The sequence below is a fragment of the Candida oxycetoniae genome (assembly GCF_023343755.2).
Source record: "Candida oxycetoniae strain CBS 10844 chromosome Unknown scaffold14, whole genome shotgun sequence".
Taxonomy (NCBI): domain Eukaryota; kingdom Fungi; phylum Ascomycota; class Pichiomycetes; order Serinales; family Debaryomycetaceae; genus Lodderomyces; species Lodderomyces oxycetoniae.
This window is the reverse complement of record NW_026055483.1, coordinates 236408-262554: the sequence shown is the minus strand read 5'-3', so window position 1 is coordinate 262554 and position 26147 is coordinate 236408. Positions and strand designations below refer to the sequence as shown.

At 39.0% G+C, this 26147-nt stretch overlaps 8 protein-coding genes across 8 annotated transcripts; 5 read left to right on the top strand and 3 right to left on the bottom strand. All coding sequences in view use genetic code 12, as the record gives it.

Annotated features, from left to right (window-relative positions):
- Positions 1–275: 275 nt before the first annotated feature.
- Positions 276–3915, bottom strand: KGF56_004486 (UBA2; the record flags this gene model as incomplete). The annotated part of the gene is made up of 4 exons (XM_049325931.1): positions 276–602; positions 1203–3006; positions 3156–3160; positions 3223–3915. 4 exons carry the CDS (start codon positions 3913–3915, stop codon positions 276–278), a joined length of 2829 nt encoding a protein of 942 aa, XP_049178559.1.
- Positions 3916–4254: 339 nt separating this feature from the next.
- Positions 4255–7722, bottom strand: NRP1 (Nrp1p; the record flags this gene model as incomplete). Its single annotated transcript, XM_049325930.1, has 3 exons — positions 4255–5035; positions 5159–6129; positions 6481–7722. The coding sequence occupies 3 exons, from the start codon at positions 7720–7722 to the stop codon at positions 4255–4257; spliced, it is 2994 nt and encodes a 997-aa protein (XP_049178558.1).
- Positions 7723–7880: 158 nt separating this feature from the next.
- Positions 7881–9305, top strand: KGF56_004484 ([Histone H3]-lysine-36 demethylase; the record flags this gene model as incomplete). Its single annotated transcript, XM_049325929.1, has 1 exon — positions 7881–9305. One exon carries the CDS (start codon positions 7881–7883, stop codon positions 9303–9305), a length of 1425 nt encoding a protein of 474 aa, XP_049178557.1.
- Positions 9306–9415: 110 nt separating this feature from the next.
- Positions 9416–10892, bottom strand: ARG1 (argininosuccinate synthase; the record flags this gene model as incomplete). Its single annotated transcript, XM_049325928.1, has 2 exons — positions 9416–10650; positions 10877–10892. The coding sequence occupies 2 exons, from the start codon at positions 10890–10892 to the stop codon at positions 9416–9418; spliced, it is 1251 nt and encodes a 416-aa protein (XP_049178556.1).
- Positions 10893–12108: 1216 nt separating this feature from the next.
- KGF56_004482 (uncharacterized protein) lies at positions 12109–13779 on the top strand (the record flags this gene model as incomplete). Its single annotated transcript, XM_049325925.1, has 1 exon — positions 12109–13779. One exon carries the CDS (start codon positions 12109–12111, stop codon positions 13777–13779), a length of 1671 nt encoding a protein of 556 aa, XP_049178555.1.
- A 2093-nt stretch (positions 13780–15872) lies between these two features.
- Positions 15873–22544, top strand: ACC1 (acetyl-CoA carboxylase; the record flags this gene model as incomplete). The annotated part of the gene is made up of 1 exon (XM_049325924.1): positions 15873–22544. The coding sequence occupies one exon, from the start codon at positions 15873–15875 to the stop codon at positions 22542–22544; it is 6672 nt and encodes a 2223-aa protein (XP_049178554.1).
- Positions 22545–22794: 250 nt separating this feature from the next.
- On the top strand, positions 22795–23982 carry KGF56_004480 (S8 family peptidase; the record flags this gene model as incomplete). Its single annotated transcript, XM_049325923.1, has 1 exon — positions 22795–23982. The coding sequence occupies one exon, from the start codon at positions 22795–22797 to the stop codon at positions 23980–23982; it is 1188 nt and encodes a 395-aa protein (XP_049178553.1).
- Positions 23983–24554: 572 nt separating this feature from the next.
- KGF56_004479 (S8 family peptidase) lies at positions 24555–25790 on the top strand (the record flags this gene model as incomplete). The annotated part of the gene is made up of 1 exon (XM_049325922.1): positions 24555–25790. The coding sequence occupies one exon, from the start codon at positions 24555–24557 to the stop codon at positions 25788–25790; it is 1236 nt and encodes a 411-aa protein (XP_049178552.1).
- Between the last annotated feature and the right edge of the window lie 357 nt (positions 25791–26147).

Genomic DNA, 26147 nt, shown 5'->3' with positions numbered 1-26147 from the left:
AATCTACTATATTCACTGGAAAAGTCAATCACTGGAAAAGTAATCTCATGCAGCCACACACACACACACACACCCTCCACCTTCACTTCACTTCACTTCACTATCTCTATCTGTTCAACACTTGGAGCTTATAAGTAAAACGTAAAATCTAGTAACTTTACTTCAATTTATAATGCTTCATTTATTCTGCTCTATTTATTCTGCCGGGTAAATATATTTTTTTTCTTTCTTTTTTTTTTTCCATTTTTCTTCAAAATGAAAAAAAGGGTTTATATTCAATAACCAACACTAATCAAATAATCTGCTAATTTTTCAACAATAGTGGTTGCTTCACCGGGTTGGATTCCGCTTGGATAATGAGCTACTAATATGGTCTGCTTAGTTCTGACACAAATCAAACCTTCAGCTTCATGTTTCCCATATATCGATCTATCGTCATTTCTCAATAAGAAATACTTTTGACCTTGAGCGTGTAAACCGTGGCTCTGTAAATCTGATGCATCATCGAACCCTTTAGCAATTGCCAAAATCTCATCTGGTTGCAATTGGAATGATCCTGATTGTGCCCATAATGAATCGCCTGCTTTAGAGTATAACACAGCCTTGTCGACTTTTCCCGTTGCTGTTAAATTGTCTGTATATGCTTGCCAGGACATAATTGAATAAAATCAAAAGAAAAAACACTCTATTGGAAAAAGTATGCAAGGTGGAAAAGAGGAGGGGTTTTGCTTATGATGTGGGTATAAAGAACGGGTTTATGAAAAGTTTACATGGCTACTATATGAAGCTTTTTTTTTTTCTGTTAACAGCAGCTATTAAAAGAAGAGGGAAAAAATGAGACAAAAGAATACGACATTGAAAAAAAGACTTTATGAGAAATCCAGCAAATGCCCTAAAATTGCTTTCAGTTAATGGTGTGGAATCTTGTATGTTACCAAATTTCACTATAAGAAAAAAAATTCACACGTAGTTACTTACAAAACTGAAGATACAAAGTACGCATGCAGGGACACACACAAATACACACACACACACTCTCTCTCTCTCTCTCTCTCTCTCTCTCTCTCTCAGACTCTCACACTCTTACACACACTCTTTCACCCTCTCTCTTTGTTACAGATTTGGTACAAAAAACTTTATTGTAGTTTCCTCCTTTTAGTACTGGTCTGTGTATCTGCCTCCTCCACTCTCTTCTCATACACTCTCTTCTCCTCTACGTCATTCAAAATCTCAATATCTGAATCTGTCTCTTCATCTTGAAATCCAATAATTTCTATATCGTCATCGTCTTCAGACTCTTGGTCGTTTTCAGAAACTTTATCCAACTTATTACGTCCTATTTTTAGTACTGGTAGGCTTGTCTCAGTTTCCTCCTCAACAATTAAGTAAAGCTCAACACCTTCCAACTCATCCGAATCATCCTGAACCAAGATTATTACTTGATCTTTCAACCCCGGCACTTGTTTTAATCTTGTGTCAAAGTACTCGTCAAATTCGGCATCATATATCAATTTAGAACTTCCCACTTGTATTGAAATAAAGTCCCTAGAATAACCATATGAATCTACTAACTTGTCTATGAGCCAACCAAGTGTCAAGTTCTCAAAGTCTTGCTCCCTTATATGTAGGATACCTCTTGAAACGAGAACATCGCTAACGCATTTCTCATACGGGCCTGAGAGGGATGCCGATATTACATACTGCTGCGGTCTTAAACAAATTGACATTGTATAGATTTTTTCAAAAACCTCACTAAAATCACTGTTCTTGACATTGTAGGAGAAATACTGAGTGCCCGTAGCGCTTGCAAACCCAGCAACAATTGCATTGGTTGTTGCAATGGCTGGAATGATATTTCCCGCAATTTCCTTAATGTCGAATTTGGACTTGGTGCTAATATGGAAAATATGCGATCTCAAATTAGAAGCTGCTGCAACAAAAGTCATGGCATCGTCATCATCCTTATCAAAGGATATAAAATGTTCTTTTCCCAGTTTTAGTCTTGTTTGCAAACGTTCGCTTGATTTGCACAAGGCATATAAATTCTCAAGCACTGACCAGTTCTTAGTCTCTGCAATCAAAATTGAATCATTCGCATTATCTGATAGTTTCAGCTTCAATTCTTTCTGGTATGTATCAAAGTCAAGCGGAGTAGGTTTCAGTCGTGTTTTCCAAAGATCCTCAATCAATAACAACCGCTCAATGTCAACGGTAAATATATTGCGTATCATCTCTTCAGTAAACTGTTCCTTCTCGTTATCGTATATCATCCTGCGTAATTCTGCCAACTCGTTCGCTTCTTTCGTCAAGTTTTCAATCTCTTCCTTGTTTTCCGCTTCATTCGCTATTGCATCTGCATCATTCAAAGAACTAGCTTCATCCGCTTCGTCAAATAACTGCCGAAACAAGAATTCTTTGGCCCATGTAATACAATGAACAGGCTGCGAGGGCGTAGACCTAATCGTGCACACAGGATATGTCTTGGGAGATATATGCTTTTGACAATCAAAGCATTCACTGTAATAGGGGAATATTGGATTTATTTGGCCCCCATAACCTTCTGTCCCGCTTTCCATTAATGGTTTTCTCAAAAAGAGACAGATCTTATTCACATAATGTCTTGCTTCTACGTTGTCCAAGGCATTGAAGATATATGTAAACTGTTCCCACCATTGTAATGGAAATTGTCTAGTATCCATAATATTCCCATGATGTGGAACAAGCTCAGAGTCAAAGTAATTAAACGATTCAACGGCTTTCACAACAGTCAATGACTTTGACTTGTCAATGTCACTCTTTCTAAACAAAAATTGCCGATTCAAATTAGAAAGTGTGATGGTATCCAAATCGACTACATGAATTTCATTGTACCCTGTTAAAACTAAATTTTTCAATAGCTCACAGCCAATACCTCCAGCACCAACCAACAACACTTTGGCATGTCTCACTTTATCAAAGCATTTCTCTCCAAGCACTTTCCTCAAATATGTGTCCTTAGCCATTACTCTTTACCAGAGTGCAGTGAAAAATCGGACTAAGCAAGTGAATTATTAGCAGGAAAAGAAAAGAAAAAAAAAAAAGAGATTGAAAAATTTCAATAAACGCGTATAATAAAAAGGTTCACTTTGGCGCTCTCTTTTCATTATCTCTCTCACCCTCTCTATAAGAACAGGGGAGTTCCTCAACTGTTGTCACTTAAACGCTAGTAAACAAAGTCCATACACCCTTTGCGTACTGAACTATCTCGTCTCCTCCCAATTTACTCTCTCCATATAACCTATCTACAAAACTAATTGGCACTTCGCCTACTGTGAACCCCAAACTTCTAGCTCTCACCATCATTTCCATTTGGAAAACATAGCCCTTTGACTGAGTCACATCAATGATTTTCCTCAACACATTAGTCTTGTACAATCTGAAACTTCCAGTTAAATCACTCACACGTGGATTCAAAACAACCGTAGCTAAGAAATTGGCACCTCTAGAGATCAATTTTCTTTTGAAATCCCATCCGTAAACACCCCCATCACCTGCATACCTTGTACCTGTAACAATATCGTAGTCTTCAGTCTTTTGTTTGGCAATAAACTCGGGTATAGCCTCTGGGTGATGGCTGAAATCTGCATCCATTATAATCACAAAATTGCCTGTCACATATTGCAACCCATGAACATAAGCAGTTCCCAACCCTAATTTTCCGGCTCTTGGGCGTAATAAAATGTGCTCCGATCCGTAAATGTCAATTAGTTTTTTGGCAATCTCTTGTGTCCCGTCAGGGGAGTTATCATCAACAATGATAACTTCCCATGCCAAATTATTTTCTTTGAATGTTTTGTTCAATAAGTAGATGAGAATTGGTAGGTTTCTCTTCTCATTGTACGTGGGCAATATCACTGAGTACTTATTGACGGTCATCTTCGTCCCAAGCTATGGTATGGTATGAGAATAATCTTCAATTATCCTTTCCATTTATCAATTTCGGTTTTTTTTTTTTTTTTTCTTTCCTTTCTCACCTTTCGTTTGACGTGTCAAGAGATGTTTTCAGAGAGATGTTGAAATACCTAATTGCCATGTAAAAAAGTTCAAACCATTAGTTTCTATTGACTTATATTACGTTTGGATTCTATAACCAACCTGCATTTAAAAGCAACTTCAGTGGACTTCACTGAGCTTCACCTTAGTAAAAAAAAAAAAAAAAAATGAAATGAATATCCAATTCACCATTTTCTTCCATCACTTTCACTAGTGCCCATTTCACTCATTTATAGCAGGCGAGTTCATATAGAATTGCTGCTGATTCAAAATCCCAGTATGGCTTACTGGTTGATTCAAATGCAAGTGCAACTGTTGTTGATGTCCTGACCCCTGCTGGCCATAAGTCGTGGCTGTACTTGAATTTCTTACAGCATAGTTTGATTGCCCCTTTTCAAAACTCATATAGGATTGACCTGGGTGTATCACACTATTTGGAGCAACATGTGTCTGGCGATGATGATGATGATGTTGTTGTTGTTGTTGTTGTTGTTGCTGCAGTTGTATAAGATGATGAGCCTGCAGCTGGTGCATCTTAATGAAACTATTATTTATGTTCAATGGTTGGCCACTTGCTGTGGCCGCCGCGATAGCTGCTGCTGTCGAGTTCATTGAAAAAATTGAATTGTTGTGTACGCCAGTATAGGCCGTTAGCGACTTTGAAGCACCACATTTCAAGCATGTCATGTTTTTTGCAAAGTTATGATATGCACAAAGATCGCATTTCCAATCTCCAGCTCTAAATGGAACGCTATTGTTAAACTGGGGCCTGTTATGAGAATTATTCGTTGCGGTATTTGGGAGACTCTCGCTTGTTGAATTTGGTCCATTGTACGTGGTAATTTTGCCAACTTGATTGTTCAGTTTCCGCGAGCCATCTAAAGAACGCTCGTTAAACTTTTCTGGTCCATTTTGATCTAGATGAGCATTAGTATCTCCTCTAGTATCTTTAGATTGGTTCGACAGACTTCGAGAGAAAATGGACTCTTGTATAGCAACTGCGCTTGAAGCGGAAAAGGAACACCTGAAACAATGCGTTCTCCTCTGGAAATTAGAAAATCCACAAGAGGGACAAGTCCAATCTCCGGGCCTTGGTCTATTCTTAGATAGAGGAAAAGGCGCCAACAAATCATTGGCAGTGTCGAGAACAATAGTTGAAGATGGTTGTACTTCAATTGCTCGGTCGCCGAAAGCCTTCCCGTTCATTACCAACGACTCTGTAGCCTCTTCATGACTTCCAAAAACCACAAAGCCAGATATACCCTTGTTTAGCTGATGTGCAAGTTTACTATCATCTAAATTTTTCAACGTCCAAAACGCAACCGGGCGTCCGCTATATTGTGTAAACCAGTACTCTAATTCCGATTGTGTAGTATCAGGCGGCAAATTAGAAAGATATAAAACTTTTGACCGTTCCTTAACAAAAGCCTTCACGTCCTCAGCTATGTCATATGGGTGAGTGAAAACTGTCGCGTGTTCTTCAACGGGAAGCGCCTTTTTCATCAACTGGATTACTAACTTTGTAATCAACTGTGGCAAGTCCTTCTTGGAAATATCACTATTTCTCGTTGCTATCACTTCTAAAGAAGCTTCTCCTTGTGAGGTAGCATGCAGGCTACTCGTACCACCCACCTGGAAGTCCTCGATACTATCGCTATCCACTTCCAAAGCTGTTACTAGATTTGCCAAGGATGAAGCTGTGTAAGATACCGCTTCCGGGTGAGTTGTTTGCCATTTGGAATACTCCACCGTCAAATCAAACAATTTCGGGTGCTGCAAATAAGGAGGCAAAACAACACCCTTATCTCTGGCCTCACGTGGTAGCTGAACTCTCAACTTTGAGCTATCAAATACTACAAAGGTGAACTCCTTGTTTTTGCTCAAAATCTCCTTCAAAATCCACTTATCAAAAAGAGTGATTGCGTCCTTGAATGTGCCTGCATCTTTAACATCTTCCCACGTGAGCTTGTTTACTTGGGTACAGTAGGGGGTTATTGGGGTATTCACAGGACGCACCAAAATTGTTTCTGAATGCATTATATTCAAAGTGGTAACTTCGATTGCAGACCACGAAAATGATATCACCTCTGTTGTGTCCTTAGTGACTTGTGTATTCGAGTCATCACAAGTTGTACAAACATGGAGGACAACATATGTGTCACTCATTCTCTTATTCCAAGTTCACTTATAGGGTCCGCAGGTGTATACAAAGATGATGTCGTCGTCGTGATCTTTATCCTTGTATTGTACTTTTTTTTTTTTTTTTGTTGATAATTTTTTGAAAAAAAAAAAAAAAAATAAAAAAATAAAAAAATAAAAGCCATAGAGGCATGAGTCTCTAGATTTTACAAGGACAGGCTTGGATTAGGTTTCTGCTGTCTTCAAGTATACGTCTGTACCCCATCCGGGGTAAGTTTGTAGTGATAACAGCCCTTCTTTTACTCTTACGGGAGACTCTGAATCGCTACTGCTGCTGTTTTCAAGTGCCGAGTTGAATATTTCCATGTAATGTTTTGCTAAAGGTAAACCAAACCCCATGCCGGCAACAGCATTACCACCACCCAAGTATTCGGGTGGCACATTCAAGGTTTTGAAGCCTTCACCCTCGTTGTTTTTATACGTGGTGAATGAATACTCGAAAATATGCTTCAATGTTGAACAAGGGATCCCATTGCCTCTGTCTCTGATTCTTATCTCCATTGTCTTTGGAACTGTTTGCGATATGGAAACAGTTACTTGGATGTGGTCTGAAATCCTATTTTCTATGTGTGCCCTAAATGAGTTCTTGAATAGTTCCATAAGAATGTAATCGAGGTGATATTCAATATAAGGGAATGTCAAAGCTTCGTCATTGGAAGTAGAAGATGGTGGAAAGGCTGCTTCCGTTGTGTTAATCGTATTGATCACAACTGGCACAGACTGGTCATATTTCATCATTGTAATATCATTTACCAATTCTGCGTTTTTTTTGATAACATCGCATATGTCTAGTTGTTTTATCACACCATTATATTTACCACCTGGAACAAATGCATGGGCGTCATCACTACCGAGTGATTTAGTCAATGTCACATGCTGATGAGCAATGAGTCTCATTCTGATCCGCTCCTTCAAATGTTCGTCCAAGAATTTCTTTATTTGCTCTGCTGATAATAGATTGCTCACTTCCTCAAACCCCCTCGACAAACTAGGCAAGGTATCTGCGTGTATGTTGATGAATTTGGATAAAACATTCTCAGTAAAGTCCGTGTTTTCTTCCAAAGTATGTGGATAGTACAAACTTGCTTTTAGCAATGAGCTCATCAGCTGAAGATAAGTTTCATAGCTTTCCAGAATCGAAGGATTCAATACAACAAGGTACGGGAGCTTGCGAAACTCGGTTATTCTCCTGGCATTGAAGACGAGCAAGTTCTCAATTGTTTCCCGAGCATTTTGTAGTATAAAATTGGGCAGCAAATTCTCAGATTGTCTGTATAGCTGATTAATCAGTAACTGGGGTAGCGGTCTTGCAGCATAGTGGAATATAGGTTGCTCCAACATAGTCCGGATCTTATACTCCTCTAGAAACCGCTGTTGCTGACGACATTCATCTGCTTCTTTAGATATAGATGTGAGCCATCTTGTAACAGCTCTTCTCACAAACAGCTTCTTCCAAGTACCACCGACCAATCTCTTTGTAATAAGAACCATACTTACCTTTGGACTTGTATTTTTCAATCTTGTAAATTCACCATACAGAAAAAGAGCTTATCAAACTTTCACTTTGTATTTTATTTTTTTTTTTTTTTTTTTTGCATTCTTATATGATCAAATCAAATTCTCATCAATTTCTGGTAGATAGGTACAATATGCATTCAATGGCACGGTCCACAGATATATGTCCATTGTGCGTGGCAAGTGAGAATGGATTGCTTGACGGTGGTGATGAAGATGGTGAAGTTACCTGGATCCAATGCACAAAATGCAATCAATGGTTTCATATAAAGTGCTTAAAGATACCTGATTACGAAATAGGCAACTTTGTCTCGTATCATTGTTCTAAATGCAGCCAGACCCAAGGACCCTCTGTTTTGAAACGCAAATCTAAAAGATCAAGGATATCGATTGACTATGTGGCGCTAAACGAGGGAGAAACAATTGCCATAGACAAATCCTCCCATTTCCAGTTATCCAATTTCCTAGAGTTCAAAGGTTCGCCAGATATAAGCATCCAAGACCATCTTACCAAGGCAGATGTGATAAACTCCAAAATTCTTAAGCCGGTTCTTATCCCACAAGCAGACCTCTCCGTTGTCGGTATGGAACTACCGCTAAATCGAGAGGATTTGACCGTTGATTTTATCACACAATGCTGTGGTGAAGACATGCCCGTGGAAGTAATGGATGTCATTTCCCAGCAAAGTGTCTCGCCTGCGTGGAAATTGAATCAGTGGCGGAAATATTTCAATACAGATCCGCAGTATAGAGACAGAATACGCAACGTTATATCGCTAGAGATTTCAAAAGTTGCAAAGTTGGGCACTGGTTTCAAGCGGCCGCAAATGGTGCGCGATATGGATATTGTAGACAAGGTATGGGACCCCAACGATGACCAAGAAAGAAGCAAAGTGACCAAGTACTGTCTCATGTCAGTGAAGGATTGCTACACTGATTTCCATATTGATTTTGGTGGCACTTCTGTTTACTATACTGTCCTAAAAGGTTGCAAAACCTTTTTAATGTTTCCTCCAAGCGATATCAATTTAGAACTATACACCTCGTGGTGTTTGGAGCCTAAGCAAAACTTTATTTGGTTTCCTGAGTATTCTGTGATAAAGAACAAAAAACGTGTTTTCCCCCTGGGAGGATTCAAAATTACTTTACAACCAGGTGATTTATTTATAATACCGAGCGGTTGGATACATAGTGTTCACACACCTCAAGACTCGGTCGTTTATGGTGGCAACTATCTAACGCTAAAAGATATGACAATGCAGTTGAAAATATACGATGTAGAGACGAAAACAAAGGTACCAGCTAAATTCAGGTTCCCAATGTTCAACAAAGTAATTTGGTTGAGTGCCGCTTATTATTATGCCCATGAACAGGAGTTGTTAGAGGACGCCGGCTCAAAAGAAGTTGCCTTACAAGTCTTGAACTCGTGGATAAAGCACCTCGAGCGACATCATGAGTTGAGTAAGAGCAATCAAGTAGCAAAGAGAAGCATTCCTAAACAAGTGGGAAACCCCTCCGAATTTATTTGCCAATTGCAAGTTTGGAAAGACAAACTATAGTAATGACTGTAATTTTTTTTTTTAAAAAAAAAAAAGGTAAAATAAAAATGTACAAATTATGTAAAAAGGACAAACTAATCCCTCCTCATTAACACCACTCACTCACTCACTCAAAGCTCTAAGCGAGCACCTTTTTCCCTGGCAGCTTCACCGTACTTTTTGATTCTGATAGCTTGAACTGCAATGAAACCAGAAGTGTCTTCTGGTGAGAATCCAGTGAGCTCATCCATGGAAGACTCTGTTTCATCGTACAATTTCTCTGTGTCTGAATATCTACCCAAAATTGTAACAGATCCTTTATAACAAGCACCTCTAACAACACCATTCACCGTGTTTTGAGAAGGCTGGATCATAGATCTAACATATTCTCCTTCTGGGGTAAAATACATGCCGTTGTACAAAATCTTGGCCCAAGTTGGAGTAACAAATTGATCTCTAATAGCTCTCACTTCACGGTCCAAAGTCAATCCCTCCAAGTCGATATGAGTATTTCTCAAAATAGTCAATCCTGGGGTTTCGTAACAACCTCTTGATTTTATACCAATAAACCTATTCTCAACAATGTCAATTCTACCAACACCATTTCTTCTGGCCAAAGCGTTAGCCTCGGTAAATAACTCAACAGGTTCAGTTATAGTTTTCTTTTGATCATCTAGTATCAATTTAACAGGCAAACCCTTTTCAAAAACAACTGAAAAATGTTCAGGCTTGTCTGGGGCATCGGTTGGATCAACTGTCAATTTCCACATATCTTTTGGAGGGGTGGTATTGGGGTTCTCCAAAATTCCAGCCTCAAATGAAATATGAGCCAAGTTTTCGTCAGTCGACCATGGTTTTGCTTTGGTCTGTGAAACCGGAATATTTTTCAAAGCTGCATACTCCAACAAATCATTTCTTCCGGCAAATCTGTTGAAGAATGCAGGATCCCTCCATGGAGCAATGACCACAATATCTGGCTTCAAAGCATAAAAACTCAATTCAAATCTAACTTGATCGTTACCTTTTCCGGTACAACCATGACTAACTGCAAAACATCCATTTTCTTCAGCAGCTTGGATGAGGGCTTTTGCAATAACAGGTCTGGCTAATGAAGTACCCAAAAGATACGTGTTTTCATAGATAGCATTGGTTTGAATAGCAGGAAAACAAACTTTTTCAACAAATTCTTTACGCACATCAGCAAGAATAAACTTTGATGCACCAATTGCTAAAGCTTTTTTCTCAGCAGCTTCGAAATCTTCCTCTTGACCTATATTGGCCATGAATGCAATGACCTCATATCCGAGTTCAACCAAGTAACAAAGGATAACACTGGTATCTAAACCACCTGAGTATGCAATTAAAACTAAAAAAAAAAAAAAAAATTGAAGGTCAGTACATGAAACTTTTGAGGAGCAATGAAAATCGAATCTAATCGTCATTTCAATGGCATTAGTGACAAACTGGGTAACTCTAGTACCATGTAAGGGCCCCTTGGGGAAAATATTAAGAAAGAGGTATTATATTCTCCAGTTGCTGAGGAAAGAAAAAAAAACCAGCCAATTGTAGTTTCAATGATATTGTCGACATACCTTTTCCCTTTGACATGCTGTTTGATAACTAAGTGAAGTTCTATTTTGAAAAAGAAGAGTAGATTAAAAAAGGTGAAATGTCCCCAGATGCTGAAAATTTTCAAATTTTAGCCGGGGGAAAAAAAGAAAAGCTAAGTAGATACATATTTGTAGTGTTGCGCTACCCTACTAATAAAAGAGTCATCATGAAAAGAAGGGTTTTCTTGAATATTCAAGATGGTATAATAAAAGAGTCATTATGTAAAGAATGGTATCGTCAATAAATAAAAATGTGCAAGAATAAACACTAGTAAAACTGTATACAATGCTATTGGAGGAGAGGGTGGAGGCGGAGGAGGAAAAAAAGTTGGTGGTGGTTTACCTGCTAGGGTAGGGTCCCTAGAGTTATCAAAGTTTTCCCTCAACAACGGCAACAGAAACAGCAATAACAACAAATGATAGGGAACCAAAGTCTATCCCACTTGGACCCATCTCTATATAATATTTATTAGCCTGTTTATTTATTTAGTAGGAGGAGTCGTGTCTGGTCACTGATAAGAGAATCCATCTCTTCTCTTTTCAAAATTAAGCGCGCTTAATTTAAAGAATTACCAAATTGGTTGATTTAGTTCGATGTGGGTAGTGTAATATGACGAACAAGTTGCAAACTTTGAAAAAATACGAGAATCTCAATTGGTACTCAACCAAGCAACAAAACTTATTTATTATAGATATCCCATTGAAGATGGTAAAAACTCAATTGCATTGCATAAACTCCAGCGGAAAGAAAGTGTTTGTTTGTTTGTTGTTTTTTTTTTTTGGGAAAAATATTTGTAGAAAAACTGACTTTAGTGTTTGCAAGTCGAAACCGTTAGAATAAAAGTGTAATAACGAAGAACAGCTCATGGTAAATGGTAAAGCAGATAGGCCCTTTGAATTCGGTGATGAGGCTTAGACAAGGGAAATGAATGAAAAGTTAAAGTCACACAAGGGAAATGAATGAAAAGTTAAAGTCATTTTCAATAATCGGCAACTTTTTATTGCACCTCGTCCAAGTTTTTTGCATTTTGCAGCAATATATAATTTGAGATCCAAATATCAATACATTATTTATTTTTTTTTGGTGCGTTTTTTTTTTTAGATGACTTTGGTTGATTCAGAGTCATTAGTCATATAAATAACAAAGCTGCACAACAAGTTCCACAACAAACTTACAGAGGTTAAGGTGTGGTGCCAACATTGAGAGTAATGAAATGGATGTTAGAATTGAAATACGGAGTCCTACGAATAGAAAGGATTTATCGTTGGACCGTATATCGAAAATGGGAGTCACCCATGCAATACGGAATAAATTGAACTTTTGTGATGACAGGCAGTGGAAGAGATTTAGTGCTCGAAGATTAGAATTAATAGACACCTTAGACTTGAGTCGGAGAAAGGCAAGCGAACAAGAACAGGATATAAAAAGAGTAGCGGAGATATTGAGGACAGAGTTTCACTACAGCGAGCTGTATAACGAGGATTTCGACAAATTAGTTAGAGCCGCTGTGCAAAGTGTAAGAAGGAATAGAAAAAGAATCCATAGGAAAGAGAAGCAACAAGAAGAGGCCAGAAATGTTGCAAGCAAAAAAACTGAAGATCACCACATAAGACAAGATGAGCCAAGCAATGAGTTTTTTTCAGATATAGTACAACATGAGGATAATGTTTACGATGTCAACTACGACAAATCGAAGCAATTCTCGTCTAGCGATTGTGCAAAGGGTGTAATAGATAACTTGACCAGACCTAGACTACCGCCATTACCCAATATATTGTCACAAATGAAAGCTAGTAATAGTGTGCTGGCTGAGACTGCCAAAAAAAACATCTTGAACAAAATCGAGAGATCCAAAACGTGTAATGAGGCTATTACCGACCGCCGATCCAATAATCTCCATCATTTGGGTAAACTGGTTATGGCGACATGTGTTGGGTACATATTTGAAATTTCATTTGAGGGTGTAAACCAACAATCGGTTGAGTATTTGAGAAACAAGTTTAAACAAGAGGCTACTTTGGCAAAGTTTTTCAAAGAGTTGGACTTGGAGAAAAATGCGCAGGTTGTTAATGATGAGGTAGCTGTGATTTCACTATATACGTTATTGGGTGGCATAGCGAAAGATTTCGGATTCGATGAGGTGATTTTCCCTATGTGTGAGATCTTGTATGTCTCAATTATCAAGCAGTATCCACTCATTAGCAAGTATTCAACTCCGTTTGGTTTACCTTTAAGAAACACGGCAACCCTAAAGGAGTTAGCTGATGTTGCCTCAAAGTTGCAATCTCAGACTTCTTCTTCTTCTTCTTCTTCTTTTTCTTTGTCGTCGTCGTCTTCTTCTTCGCCAAGCAAGCACATGTCAGTTTCTCCTACACCATTGAAGAAGAGCGTGGCGCCGCCGCAGCCGCAGCCTTTGCTGATTCCACCAATTGTCAATGATAATAACAAGAAGAAGAAAATTGTATTGAAGTTTCTAAACCAAAGATTAGAGTTTCTTTATCCCTTCCTGAGCTCGGCAACACCTCGATATTTTGAGCTCATTGAAAATGCCAGAGCTGTATTTAAATTGAATGATTTGGTTTTAGAGATACGGTACTTGAATAGTATAGTACGTACTGATTCAGATTTGGAAAAGATTTTCAGAAATAGCGATTCGCTAATAGAATTAGAAGTGATAACTCAAGCACCAGTGCTGATTCAAAACCTCACAAGCATTCAATCGAGAAATACTTCCAACGAGGTAGAATACGGGGCTCATAAGGATGAATTCACACCTTTCACGGTAAATAGTGTTGCCACTCAAAGGGGTAGCACAGAAGAAGTAGAAAAAGAAAGCAGAACTCATTTTGAGCCAAGACTACCTAGATTTGAACCGTTGTTATGAAAGGCAAGCAAAACTCATTTTGAACTAAAACTACCTACAAGCTACACAGTGTTGCTCTACTATCGAGCAGAGCGAGATAGTGTTTACAAAGTGTTGCTCCACTATCGAGCAGAGCGAGATAGTGTCATAGTGTCTACAAGTGTTGCTCCACTATCTCGCTCTGGTCGATAGTGTCATAGTGTCTACAAGTGTTGCTCCACTATCTCGCTCTGGTCGATAGTGTCATAGTGTCTACAAGTGTTGCTCCACTATCTCGCTCTGGTCGATAGTGTCATAGTGTCTACAAGTGTTGCTCCACTATCTCGCTCTGGTCGATAGTGTCATAGTGTCTACAAGTGTTGCTCCACTATCTCGCTCTGGTCGATAGTGTCATAGTGTCATAGTGTCGTAGTGTCGAACCATTATTATGAAAGGCAAGTGGGGAAACAGATTGGCAATATATACAGCAATTTACATGATTAACTAGTTCAAAGTCTATAATTACTTTGAATCAATTACACCTATATTTTTGCAAATTTGTCGTGTGCGATTTTATTGCGCAATATTGAAGGAAAAAAAATTGACCCAACATATAAAATGTGTACACACAACAAAAAAACAAAAAGCCAAAAACCAAAAATGAAAAACCAATTTGATAGTTTAATGTTGGGTGCAAAATTTTGAGAGTAGAAACAATCAACACTAGTGTAGCTGGTTACTGATATGTGTAGATTAGGTTAGTGGTTCTTCGATACAAAATCACTAAACATACCATCAAGATGGATATACGTAAAAACTTGTAACAGCTATTTGAAACAATAATGTTGAGCCACCTATAGAGCTCCTTGAAACAATAATGTTGAGCCACCTGTAGAGCTCCTTGTATATATGTACATTTATTCATTGAAAGGTGACGACACACCTTTGAAGAGTTGCAAATTTTGTAGTTCTTTCTTATATCAACATTATGTAATACGTTACATAGTCGAATAATCCATCGATATGCAGGACTATAGGTAACTCAACAAAAAAAAAAACAACTCGCGAAGCGTTTAAGAAGAGAAAACAAAAAAAAAAAAAAGATTGGTGAGAGAGAAAAGTCCGAAGAGAGGTTATTAAAGAATCTTATGAGAGAAGCTAGATGATGGTACTATAACTATCGGTACTGACGTAGTGATACAATTGGGGGATTTGATTCCGTAGTCAGTAAAATACACACAGCTCATACGCGGTCCAACATCTCAAATGTAGATCCCCTGGGTTCGGACCTAATACATACACTAGCCTCTTAACTGCAAAAAGCAAAAGCTGGAAGAAAAAAAAAAAAGAAAAACAAAAGTAACACAAAGGATAGCTTTTTACCCTTTAGGTTTATTTGGCTTATATAGGGATTCATACAAAAATATTAGTGTAAAAATATATATAGAGATATCTACATCCAATGTTCTTCTTTTCTGGTTGTGTGTCTGTGGTTACGTATTAAAGCTGGCTAACAACAATAGGTTTCACAATCAAACCCGTGTGTCCGACATACAAACTACAGATTATTTGCTCCCTCCCACCTCTATCCGTGATTCCCAGTTAAATAGTCGAAACTGTATATACAAATAGGGGCTATATATTGGTGTTTATAAAAAATTTTACAAGTCGAGGGTAACCCGATTTTTTGAATATTTTTTGGACGGTTGAGACTTGAAAATTCGTTTTTTTATCAAGAGGTATGTTACATGAGATTTCAGCTGACAGAACCAGAACCTACCAAAAGTAAGAGGTTTAAGGTTGTGGGTTTGGTAACTTGCAACAGTGGAAAAAGGTTTATCCTTTCCATCTGCCAAAACGTGTCCTGCATAATAAGATTTAAGTTGAAAAAAAAACCCCAATTTTTTCAACCAGACGGGCTTTAGTAGGAGAGTAATTGGCGATTGATTTGGTCACATTGCGTTTTGGCGATTGGCGATTGAGTTGCGGTCTCTGTCTTATATATGAGATGCTTTACTAACAAAATTTCCAGCAGATTTTTAGCTTCAACACGCATCAAACTATACAAAAACATATTACTCCGACGACTAGGTTTTATCGGCATCGCGTCATTTCATAAAACGGTTTCTAAAATAATGTCCAATTTCTCACCTACACCGAGCATTTCGCTGGACTATTCACTATTACACTCCACGCTAGCACCGCACTTTCTTGGCTTGAACTCCGTTTCCGAAGCGGAACCTTCAAAAGTCACCGACTTTGTCAAGTCTCACCAGGGTCATACAGTCATAACTCGCGTTTTAATTGCAAATAATGGTATTGCCGCCGTGAAGGAGATAAGGTCAATAAGGAAATGGGCTTATGAGACTTTTGGAGACGAAAGAACCATCCAGTTTACTGTTATGGCAACACCAGAAGATTTGGAAGCAAATGCAGAGTATATCAGAATGGCAGACCAGTTTGTAGAGGTACCTGGTGGTACAAACAATAATAACTACGCCAATGTTGACTTGATTGTAGAAATTGCCGAAAATACAAACGTACATGCTGTCTGGGCTGGCTGGGGTCATGCGTCGGAAAATCCATTATTACCAGAGAGATTGGCCGCTTCTCCCAAGAAAATCATATTTATTGGACCTCCCGGTTCCGCAATGAGATCGTTGGGGGACAAAATCTCATCAACAATTGTTGCTCAGCATGCCCAAGTTCCTTGTATTCCATGGTCAGGTTCTGGAGTCAACGAAGTATTCATAGATGACAAAACCCATTTGGTCTCAGTTAGCGATGAAGTTTATGCCAAGGGATGCTGCACAGGCCCAGAAGATGGGTTAGAAAAGGCTCGCAAGATTGGGTTCCCAGTAATGATTAAAGCCTCGGAAGGTGGTGGAGGTAAAGGTATTAGAAAGGTTGATAATGAAGAAAATTTTACGCAGTTGTACAACCAAGCTGCTAATGAAATACCCGGATCGCCAATTTTCATTATGAAGTTAGCAGGAGATGCCAGACACTTGGAAGTTCAGTTATTGGCTGATCAGTACGGTACAAATATCTCTTTATTCGGAAGAGATTGCTCTGTCCAAAGAAGACATCAAAAGATTATTGAGGAAGCACCCGTAACAATTGCGAGAAAAGACACATTTACCAAAATGGAAAATGCTGCTGTCAGACTAGGTAAGTTGGTAGGGTATGTAAGTGCAGGTACTGTGGAATATTTGTATTCGCATTCAGATGACAAGTTTTACTTTCTTGAATTAAATCCGAGATTACAAGTGGAGCATCCTACTACCGAGATGGTTACAGGTGTCAATTTACCTGCAGCTCAATTGCAGATTGCTATGGGTATTCCAATGCATAGAATAAGAGATATCAGAACACTTTACGGAGCAGATCCCCATTCTGCAACAGAAATTGATTTTGAATTCAGCACCGAAAATTCATTAGTTAGTCAAAGAAGACCAACACCAAAAGGTCACTGTACTGCTTGTCGTATAACCTCAGAAGACCCAGGTGAAGGTTTCAAACCAAGTGGAGGTTCGTTACATGAGTTAAACTTTAGATCATCATCCAATGTGTGGGGTTATTTTTCAGTTGGTAATCAATCTTCCATTCATTCTTTTTCTGACTCTCAATTTGGTCATATTTTTGCATTTGGTGAGAACCGTCAAGCATCAAGAAAACATATGGTTGTTGCATTGAAAGAATTGAGTATTCGAGGAGATTTTAGAACAACTGTTGAATACTTGATCAAGTTATTAGAGACTCCAGACTTTGAAGATAACAAGATAACTACCGGTTGGTTAGATGAGTTGATTAGTAAAAAATTAACTGCGGAAAGACCAGATCCAATTGTTGCTGTTGTTTGTGGTGCTATAGCAAAAGCTCACATGCAGGCGGATGAAGAAAAGAAGGAATATATTCAATCACTTGAAAGAGGACAAGTGCCTCATAAGGATTTGCTAAGGACGATTTTTCCCTTTGAGTTTATATACGAGGGTGAACGGTACAAGTTCACTGCAACAAAATCTTCGGACGACAAGTACACCTTATTTCTTAATGGATCTAGGTGCACAGTTGGTGCGCGACCTTTATCTGATGGTGGTTTGTTGTGTGCATTGGGTGGTAAATCACATTCCGTATATTGGAAGGAAGAAGCTGCTGCAACAAGATTGTCTGTTGATGGAAAGACTTGCTTATTAGAAGCCGAAAACGATCCGACGCAATTGCGTACTCCGTCACCTGGTAAATTGGTAAAGTATTTGGTTGAGAGTGGAGACCATGTCAATGCAGGTCAACCATACGCGGAAGTGGAAGTCATGAAAATGTGCATGCCTTTAATTGCACAAGACGATGGTGTTGTACAGTTGATTAAGCAGCCGGGCTCTACAGTCAATGCCGGTGATATGCTCGCTATCTTGGCATTGGATGATCCAAGTAAAGTCAAGCATGCAAAACCTTTTGAGGGTACATTACCTGAAATGGGAGAACCAAATGTGAGAGGATCAAAACCAGCACACAAATTCCTTCATTACTCTTCGATTTTGAAAAACATCTTGGCCGGTTACGATAACCAAGTCATTATGAATTCTACATTGAAAAAGATTGTTGAAGTTTTGAAAAACAAAGAGTTGCCATTTTCAGAGTGGAAGCAATGTATTTCCGCTTTGCATTCTAGATTGCCTGCAAAATTGAACGAATCGTTAACCTCCTTGATTGAAAGAACACAATCGAGAAACGCCGACTTTCCTGCGCGTCAAATTATTAAGCAAATTAATAAGTGTCTTGCTGAAGCAGCACACGACGGCATTTTGGAAGATATGGTTGCTCCATTACTCACTATTGCTTCAAGATATCAAAACGGGTTAACTGAGCATGAACACGATTTCTTTGCATCCTTACTAAATGAATATTATGATGTAGAATGCTTGTTTGGTGGTGATAAAGTGAGAGAAGATGACGTTGTATTGCAGTTAAGAGACGAGAATAAAGCAGACCTCAAGAAGGTGATCAACATATGTTTGTCCCATTCAAGAGTTTCAGCTAAGAACAACTTAATTATTGCTATTTTAGAAGAGTACCAACCATTGTTGCAATCCAATTCAGTTAGTGCCTTGTCTATCAGAGATTCTTTAAAGAAACTAGTTACTTTGGACTCGCGTTGCTGTTCAAAAGTAACTTTGAAAGCAAGAGAAATTTTGATCCAGTGCTCTCTCCCTTCAATCAAGGAAAGATCAGATCAATTGGAACACATTTTGAGGTCTGCTGTTTTGGAAACTTCTTATGGTGAAATATATGCTAATCATAGGAAACCCAAATTAGAGATCATTCAAGAGGTTGTTGACTCAAAGCATACTGTGTTTGACGTGTTATCCCAATTCTTTGTCAATAGCGATGAATGGGTTGCAATTGCTGCAGCGGAAGTTTATGTGAGACGGTCTTATCGTGCTTACGAGTTGGGCAAAATAGATTATCACTTCCACGACCGTTTACCTATAATTGAATGGAAGTTTACTTTGTCAAACGTATCTAGTTCCAGGTTCAATACTATCCTGCAGCCAGCAGTGGAAAAGGATAGCACAGTCATGAAGCATGCTGCATCCGTGTCGGACTTGTCATTTGTCGTGGATTCAAAGACAGAGCACATGACAAGAACTGGTATATTAGTTCCTTGTAGGCATCTTGACGATGCTGATGAAATGGTGAGTGCTGCTTTGGAGAAAATTGAACCGCGTGATGCCATTTCATTTCAAGCTAGCCAACAGCATCCCGAATTGTTGAATGTGTTGAATGTTGTTATCACTAGCACTGATGGATACGCAAGTGAAGAAGAGTACTTGGGAAGAGTTTACGAAATAATTGAAGAGTATAGAGACGACTTGTTGAATGCTGGAGTCCGTCGTATTTCGTTTGTGTTTGCTAATACAGTTGGTATTTATCCAAAATACTATACGTTTACCGGCCCCGGCTACTCTGAGAACAAAGTTATTAGACACATTGAGCCTGCCTTGGCCTTCCAGTTGGAATTAGGAAGATTAGCTAATTTTGACATCAAACCAATCTTTACAAATAACAGAAACATTCATGTTTACGAAGCCGTTGGTAAGAATGCACCATCCGATAAGAGATTTTTTACCAGAGGTATTATCAGAACAGGTGTAATCAAGAATGGTATTAGTATTTCTGAGTACTTGATTGCTGAATCAAATAGGTTAATGAATGATATTTTGGACACTTTGGAAGTTATTGACACGTCAAACTCAGACTTGAACCACATTTTCATCAATTTTTCAAATGTCTTCAACATTCAACCGGCTGAGGTTGAAGCTGCGTTTGGATCATTCTTGGAAAGATTTGGTAGAAGATTGTGGAGATTGAGGGTGACTGGAGCTGAAATTAGGATTGTGTGTGCCGATCATAACGGTGTTGCCTTCCCTCTCCGTGCTATCATTAACAACGTTTCCGGTTATGTTGTCAAGTCTGATCTTTATATGGAAGTGAAGAATCCAAAGGGAGATTGGATATTCAAGTCTATTGGTAAGCCAGGTTCAATGCATTTGAGACCAATTTCAACTAGCTACCCTGTAAAAGAGTCATTACAACCAAAACGTTACAAGGCACACAATATGGGAACCACATATGTTTACGATTTCCCTGAGTTATTCCGTCAAGCTAATCTTTCGCAGTGGAAGAAATTTGGCAAAAAGGCACCAAAGGATGCTTTTTCTACATTGGAATTGATTGCAGACGATAATGGTGGATTAACAGCTTTGCAGAGAGAGCCGGGTTCCAACAAAATAGGTATGGTTGGTTTTTTGGTCACGGCGAAGACCCCAGAGTACCCACGTGGACGTCAATTTGTCATTGTTGCTAATGATATTACTCACAAGATTGGTTCCTTTGGGCCCGAAGAAGATATTTATTTCAACAAGTGTACAGATTTGGCTAGAAAATTAGGAGTACCAAGAATTTACCTTTCAGCCAATTCGGGAGCTAGAATCGGTGTTGCCGAAGAATTGATTCCATTGTTTCAAGTTGCATGGAGAGATGAAGGTTCACCAGGAAAGGGTTTCAGATACTTGTATTTGACACCTGCAGCCAAGAAAGCAATTGATGAAGATGGCAAAGGGGACACAGTTGTTACTGAGAGAGTTGTTGAAGACGGGCAAGAGCGTTACATTATTAAGACTATAATTGGTGCTGAAGATGGTTTGGGTGTCGAGTGCCTTAAAGGTTCAGGTTTAATTGCAGGAGCTACTTCAAGAGCTTATAAGGACATTTTTACAATCACCTTAGTCACATGCAGATCGGTTGGAATTGGTGCATACTTGGTAAGGCTTGGTCAAAGAGCAATTCAAATTGAGGGCCAACCCATTATTTTAACAGGAGCACCGGCCATTAACAAATTGTTAGGAAGAGATGTTTATTCATCGAATTTACAATTGGGTGGTACTCAGATCATGTACAAGAATGGTGTCTCGCACTTGACCGCTAGCGACGACTTGGAAGGTGTTGAAAAAATTTTGGAGTGGCTTTCGTTTGTTCCAGCAAAACGTGGAAAGCCTGTGCCAATTTTAGATTCTGAAGATCCATGGGATAGAGACGTAACTTATTATCCTCCCAAAAACGAGGCCTTTGACGTGCGTTGGATGATTGAAGGAAAACAAACAAGCGAAGGAGAATTCGAGTCCGGGTTGTTTGATAAGGGCTCGTTTCAGGAAACATTGTCGGGATGGGCCAGAGGTGTTGTAGTTGGTAGGGCCCGTCTTGGAGGAATACCCATTGGTGTGATTGGAGTTGAAACTAGAACAGTTGAAAACATGATACCTGCCGACCCCGCCAACCCTGATTCTACAGAGACATTGATTCAGGAAGCAGGTCAAGTTTGGTTTCCTAACTCGGCGTTTAAAACCGCCCAAGCAATTAACGATTTTAATAATGGTGAGCAATTGCCATTGATAATTTTGGCCAATTGGAGAGGATTTTCAGGTGGTCAAAGGGACATGTATAACGAGGTTTTGAAGTACGGTTCTTTTATCGTTGATGCGTTGGTTGATTTCAAACAGCCAATCTTTACGTACATTCCTCCAAATGGTGAGTTGAGAGGTGGTTCTTGGGTTGTGGTTGATCCGACTATCAATGCCGATATGATGGAAATGTATGCTGATGTTGATTCAAGGGCAGGTGTTTTGGAACCAGAGGGCATGGTTGGTATCAAATACAGAAGAGATAAGTTGTTGAGTACCATGCAGAGAATAGACCCAACATATGCCGAGCTCAAGAAGAAATTGAATGATCCAGACTTATCATCCGACGAGCATTCTACCATCAGTTCCAAATTGACAGCCAGAGAAAAACTATTACTCCCAATCTATGCACAAGTAGCAGTACAATTTGCTGACTTGCACGATAGATCTGGTCGTATGTTGGCCAAAGGTGTGATCAAAAAGGAGATTGAATGGGTTAATGCTAGACGTTTCTTTTTCTGGAGATTGCGTAGAAGATTAAACGAAGAATATGTTTTGAAATTAATTGGAGAGCAGGTTAAACATGCAAACAAATTGGAGCAAGTAGCAAGACTCAAGAGTTGGATGTCGACAGTAGACTATGATGACGATCAAGCTGTGAGCACTTGGATTGAAGATCATCATCCAAAGTTGTCCAAAAAACTCGATGAATTAGCAGTAGAGTCTTCACGCTCTGAATTGATGAAATCAATGACTTCCAACCCTAAGGCTGCTTTTTCTGCTATGAAAGAGTTTATCGAAGGACTTCCCGAAGAGTCTAGGGCTGAGTTTCTCAAATCACTCTAAAAGGGCCAAAAAAGTAAGTAATTAATACTAAAACAAAAAAAATAAATAAATACAATACAATACAAATATCAGTTTATTGACTCAAGTTTGTACATATATAATGAATAATTTTGTTAGACTATTTAATGTATAATGCGCTACCTTATGTTTTGCAGCAATTTTTTTTGTATGCGTTTGTTTTTTTTTTTTTGCAACCTTTATCAAGAGATTTTTTTTGAGACATGTTTTTTGTTCTTAACGGGCAACTGCAATGAAATACAGCATCTGCATTTATTTTCTTGTAGTATTTACCAAACTTTCGCTCTCGCAATTGGCAAAATCATATGTAATTACACTTCAGCCGGATGTGACGCTAGCGGCGTTCCTTGAATATGAGGTTAAGAAACTAGAAGAATTCCAGATCAAAGAAGCAATAGTGCAGACTTTCCAGATTGGCGATCTCTGTGGTTTTAGCGGCACTTTTTCAGACGAAGCGGTCGGAGCTCTTGCGGCGTGTCCATTGGTGGATGAAATCTCGCAGGATGTGGTAGTGCGGTCATTTGATGTTAAAAATCAAGCTGGAGCTCCACGTCATCTAGCTCGATTGAGTAGGAGGAAAAGAATGAATCCAAATCGCAAGTATCCGTTCATTTATGACGATGATAATGTTGGTAAACATGTATATGCATATGTTATTGACTCTGGGGTAAATATTGGTCACCCCGAATTTCAAGGACGTGCACGTACAGGAAAGGATTTTACTGGTGAAGGTCCAGGGGACAAAAATGGACATGGGACTCATATAGCGGGGATAATTGGTTCAGAAACTTATGGGGTTGCCAAAAAAGTTCAAGTAATAGATATCAAGGTCTTGGATTCCGGTGGATTTGGCACTTTGAGTTCTGTTATAAGTGCTATTGAGTTTGCAGTTGTTCACAGACTGAAAAGTGGGCGCAATGGTGTTGCCAACCTATCCTTTGGTACTACCGCTAGAAATCTGGTTTTAGAGAGTGTTATTAAACATGCTAGCCAAACAGGATTGTTGTTTGTGGTAGCAGCTGGAAACTCAAATATTGATGCTTGCAAAACAACGCCACTGAGCTCACCTTACACAATTACAGTGGGTGCCATTGATGATCACGATGATGCAATTGCTAGCTTCTCAAATTGGGGATCATGCGTGGATATATTCGCCAGTGGAGCATACGTGAGGAGCGTTGATATTGGAAACACATATCGTGCACTGATAATGTCTGGTACGTCAATGGCAAGCTCTGTCGTAGCAGGTCTTGTCGCGAACATGTTGACAGAAGGAATTGAGCCAGAAAATATCAAGTTTGAGGTAGTTAACGTAGCAACGAGAGATAGGATTCCAGAAACAAGTTTTGCTTTCCGTCCTGGAACGGTGAATAGGATAGCCAATAATGGCTTTGACATTAGTCAGTACAAGGAAGGATAGAGCGTAAACAAGCCTCATGTTTTAATATGGCGGAAATGAAAATCTGTATTTGCCATCTCGCAATCGATTTCACGTTTCACCTCCACCTCTCTCCCCATTTCCTCCTTTCTCCACTATGTAACGGTAAATACAAAGTACTTACAAAACCAAACTTTATCTCTTTTAGGTAATTGGCTTTGCTGCAACTTTGGACACTTTCCATGTCTTTGAAGAGGGTATGGTCTACACAACAGAGTTTGATTGACTTTCCTAAATTGAAAAAATAACAAAAAAAAAAAAAACATGAATTTGGAAATAAGAAAAAAAAAAAAAAAGATTAAAAAAATATTGAAAAGATATTGAAAAGATATCGGAAAGATATTGGAAAGATATCGAACCCCAGTGATTGTTTCAGCTAATGACCCGGTTTTGTACGTACATGGCAAAATTTTTGATATAAGCATTTTTCGTTATGCTTTCCCCAAAACCTCTCCATGTGGAGAAAGTTGGGATACCATAAATACTTTTGAGATTTCCGACGATATGAAAGCAATGGGGAAAACGTAATTAAAATCAAAACTGATGCTTTGCCGATGCTAGCAAGGTATATTTTTGCTATAGTTGTAATTTTTGGTCAAACCTATGGAGATGAATCATACTTTGTTTCGTTGAGAACGTCAGAATCTCTCGACAACTTTATGGCGTATGATTTAAAGTACCCCAAACACTTACAAGTACGGAACCTAATCAGTGCTTCAGTTGCAATTGGAGATTTCAAGGGGTTTTCGGGAAAGTTTTCCAAAGAGATTATTGACAGATTGAAAAGATGCCCATTGGTTCAAGAAATCACTGAAGATTTGACCTTTAAGACATTTGATTACCGAATACAGGAGGATGCCCCGCGCCATTTGGCTCGGATTAGTCGAAGAAGACGAATGAAGCCAAACAAGCAGTATCCGTATATCTTTGATGACGAGTTTATGGGTCAAGGTGTCAATGCATATGTGATTGATTCTGGGGTTGAAGTTGACCATCCAGAATTCCAAGGTCGAGCGCTACCAGGGTACGACTTTACAAACGAAGGTTCCGGGGATTCGAATGGACACGGAACACATGTAGCTGGTATTATTGGCTCCACGACGTATGGGGTTGCAAAAAATGTCAATATTGTTGAGGTTAAAGCGTTGAATAGCAAGGGTGCGGGATCGCTAAGTACAATCTTGTCTGCTATCGACTTTACTGTGAAGCACCGACTTGAATCGGGAAAACTAGGTGTCGCCAACTTGTCATTGGGTGCTTATAAGAATCATGTTTTAAACAGAGCTATAGAGCAAGCAACAAAAACGGGGCTATTGTTTGTTGTTGCAGCAGGCAACTCGAACATTAATGCATGTATGACAAGTCCTGCGAGCTCAAAGTATGCGATAACTGTTGGTGCTATTGACGACTATAATGATTCGGTAGCGGGGTTCTCCAATTGGGGTGAGTGTGTCGATTTATTTGCTAGTGGAGCATATGTGAAGAGCGTGGATGCAAAAAACCACGACAAATCTCAAGTCCTATCAGGAACATCAATGGCCTCGCCGATTGTAACTGGATTGGTTGCAAATTTGTTGAGTGAGGGCGTTGAGCCACATATGATAAAGCTGGAATTGTTGAAGATGGCTGCAAAAAACCGCATTACAAAGTCATCATTGTTTTTGAGAAAACATACTCCAAATAGAATTGTTTACAATGGAATAAAGGAGAAAGCATTGTTGTGGAAAAGCAATATCGGCGACGAAGGAGAAGACACAGACGAGGAGATTGAATCTGTAGAGGAAGAGTAAAATTTTGAACATTAGCCTGTAAAGGGTGAAAAATCGAAAAGCTGGAAAGAAGGAGAATTTAGTTTTAAAAGAGTGTTCTTTTTTTATATAAAATTTATTTACTTTTTATAAAGATTAATTAGATAGTATTAGAATAGACTGAGTTTAATGAGCCCAGGAGTAGAGTCAAGCTGTAGAGTCAAGCTGTAGAGTCAAGCTGTAGAGTCAAGCTGTAGAGTCAAGCTGTAGAGTCAAGCTGTAGAGTCAAGCTGTAGAGTCAAGCTGTAGAGTCAAGCTGTTGGGTCAAGCTGTTGAGTCCAGTCACTGAACTCCGCTACTGACCCAATTGCTGGGATAGCTGTAAATTCCAGCTACCAA